We start from the raw sequence: 2495 nt of genomic DNA on the forward strand, positions 1-2495 counted from the left end.
ATTTTAAAGATCTTTCCTTTTCCCAATATTTTGAGTAAAACATTGGTGACAACTCCATGAATCTACTTTCAAAACCATTAATTAGGCATTAGTCTAGTCTTCAAGCATTCCTTAATTAATGAATTTTTTTAAAATGGTGGTCTAAACCATTAGTCGTAACTTTGAAATTTTTCGGGTTACGACAATGACCAAAATTGAATAATTACAATACTTAAAAGTACAAAAATGCAATTAAACCTTTTAGAAAAATAGACGGTGCTTATTATTAAAAGTGGTACTAATTAAGCATTTTATAACACCACTTTTTTTTTTTATGATGCTATCTATTATTGTTTTAAAAAAGTGAACAAGAACAATACTTGTTATTAAAAGTGTTATCAAAGACTCATTCTATAATACCACATTTTATTAAAGATGTTGTCAATTGTTATTTTAAAAAAATAGACAACACTTGTTTTAAAAAAAAAAAGTGTTATTAAAAACTCATTCTATTTATATCACCTTTTTCTCATTGACATCCTATAAAATATGACCCAAACTATAATGATATCACTTCTACCTTAGTATTGTCTAATGCATGTTGTCATATGTCACTTTTATAATAATATACCCCTAACAATACTCATTATAATAAACTTTGATATTATCTTAAAAAAAAATATATAATAAAATTAACTTAATATTACAAAACGCACTTGGATAAAAAAAATTTGAAACGATGAGATATTTATAACAAACTAATTACTCATAACATACAGTATACATTTATTTCCATCCATACAAAATTTCCCTCATCACATGCAGGCAAGTCTATAAATGGATTCTCCCAGCTTCGCCAATTCACGAGACTGATTAAGCAAAAGCTAGCATTTCAAAGAAAGCCCAAGAAATGTTGAGTCCAACGTTGCTCACTCTCTTAGTCCTTTCCACCTTCACCCTATACCCACTTTCAACCACTGCTCAACCTGTGCTGGACATGTACGGCCAAGTGGCTGTAAACGGTGGCACGTTCTATATCTTGCCGGTGATTAGAGGAAGCGGCGGCGGAATAGAACTAGCCGCAACGGGAAACGAAACATGCGCTCTGAGTGTTGTGCAAAGTCGCAATGAGGTCTCTAAGGGGAAACCAGTGACAATAACTTCCCCATTCAGGACATTTTTTCTCCCCCAAGGAACAGTGAGTGTTGGGTTCATTGATGTTCCTACTTGTGCCAGCACTCCTTCCACGTGGACTGTTGTGGAGGGTTTATCGGAAGGATCTGCGGTTAAAATTACTGGCTATGATAACACGGTGAGTGGTGGGTTTATAATTGAGCAAGGTGATTATATTCACTATAGCTATAAGCTTTCGTTCTGTGCATTTGACACTAGCGTGTGCCAACCCATTGGGACTTCTTCTGATGGTCATGGAAACAAGCCTTTGGTACTTACTGATGGCAATCCCTTCGAGTTTGTGCTTCAGAAAGTTTCTTCATCTTCTTCTTCTGCATGTACCGCGTCCGCATGACGTGAAATTAGTGTTGTACTTTCACGTAGTGAGAGTCATGTGTAAGATGATGATGAATCAATGCTTTGGTTGTAGTTGATGCAAGACTAAATAAAATAATCAAAGCTTATATGTCTTCGGTTTTTTTTTCTTTTTTTTTTTTGGTTTTTCTTTCTCTTTTATCGCTTCTTGAAATTTGGAGTGTAGTGTGTGCTATCTGTGTTTTGTGGAATTGGATTCCAAAAATCAAATACAAATGTTTTTTTTTAAGTTTTTATATTTGATCTATTAACCTGTTGACTTTTAACTTGAAATAAAATAAAAAATATACAGTTTTTGAGGAAATATAAAATAGTAGGAATTTGAAGAAGAAATTAAGATTAGAAAGTAAAAAGATTAAGTTTAGAGAAAAAAATAAAGATTAAAAAGTAAAAAGTTTAAGCTTGAAAAATAATAGAGAGAGAAAAAGATTATAAATAAATCTAAATTATTGAAATTAAAATGGTGACTATTAACATTGTAGTAATCTTACAATTCGTGATTGTCGCTTGGACTTAAAATACGTAGGATGTTTACAAGTTTTAATTATTTGATATAAATTAGAATTTATAGAAAATAAGTTTTAAATACCCATAACAATCAATATCTGCCATCAGTCTTTAATGTTGATGACTTTTTTCTTCATCTCCACCGTTGATGAATTCTACGGTCTCAATTCTTCAAACATTTAAATTTCTATCACGATGATAATATTTTGCTACGTAATCAAAATATATTAAATATTATTTCAGCACTTGATTGAAATGATTTTTAAAAGATTATTTTTTAATATTATAAAAAATAATGGTGATAACAGAAATTTCCCAATATTTATCGTTTGATCAGATAGGTAAAATATAAATACTAAAATTTGTTTAAGTAAAATTAATTCAACATTAGTATAGGAGTCTATCCAACCAAGCTTTGTTTTATTTTTCATAAAAAAATTATTTTTGATACTATCAAAAAA

The 2495-nt window shown here is 30.4% G+C and overlaps 1 protein-coding gene across 1 annotated transcript; it reads left to right on the plus strand.

The window, feature by feature from the left end:
- Nucleotides 1-822: 822 nt before the first annotated feature.
- On the plus strand, nucleotides 823-1763 carry LOC109789517 (trypsin inhibitor 1B). Its single transcript, XM_020348487.3, has one exon. The coding sequence runs from the start codon at nucleotides 890-892 to the stop codon at nucleotides 1505-1507; it is 618 nt and encodes a 205-aa protein (XP_020204076.1). The 5' UTR covers nucleotides 823-889; the 3' UTR covers nucleotides 1508-1763.
- The last annotated feature ends 732 nt before the right edge of the window (nucleotides 1764-2495 follow it).

The sequence above is a fragment of the Cajanus cajan genome, chromosome 4 (genome assembly GCF_000230855.2).
Source record: "Cajanus cajan strain Asha chromosome 4, NIPB_CcT2T_4, whole genome shotgun sequence".
NCBI classification, from domain to species: Eukaryota; Viridiplantae; Streptophyta; class Magnoliopsida; order Fabales; family Fabaceae; genus Cajanus; species Cajanus cajan.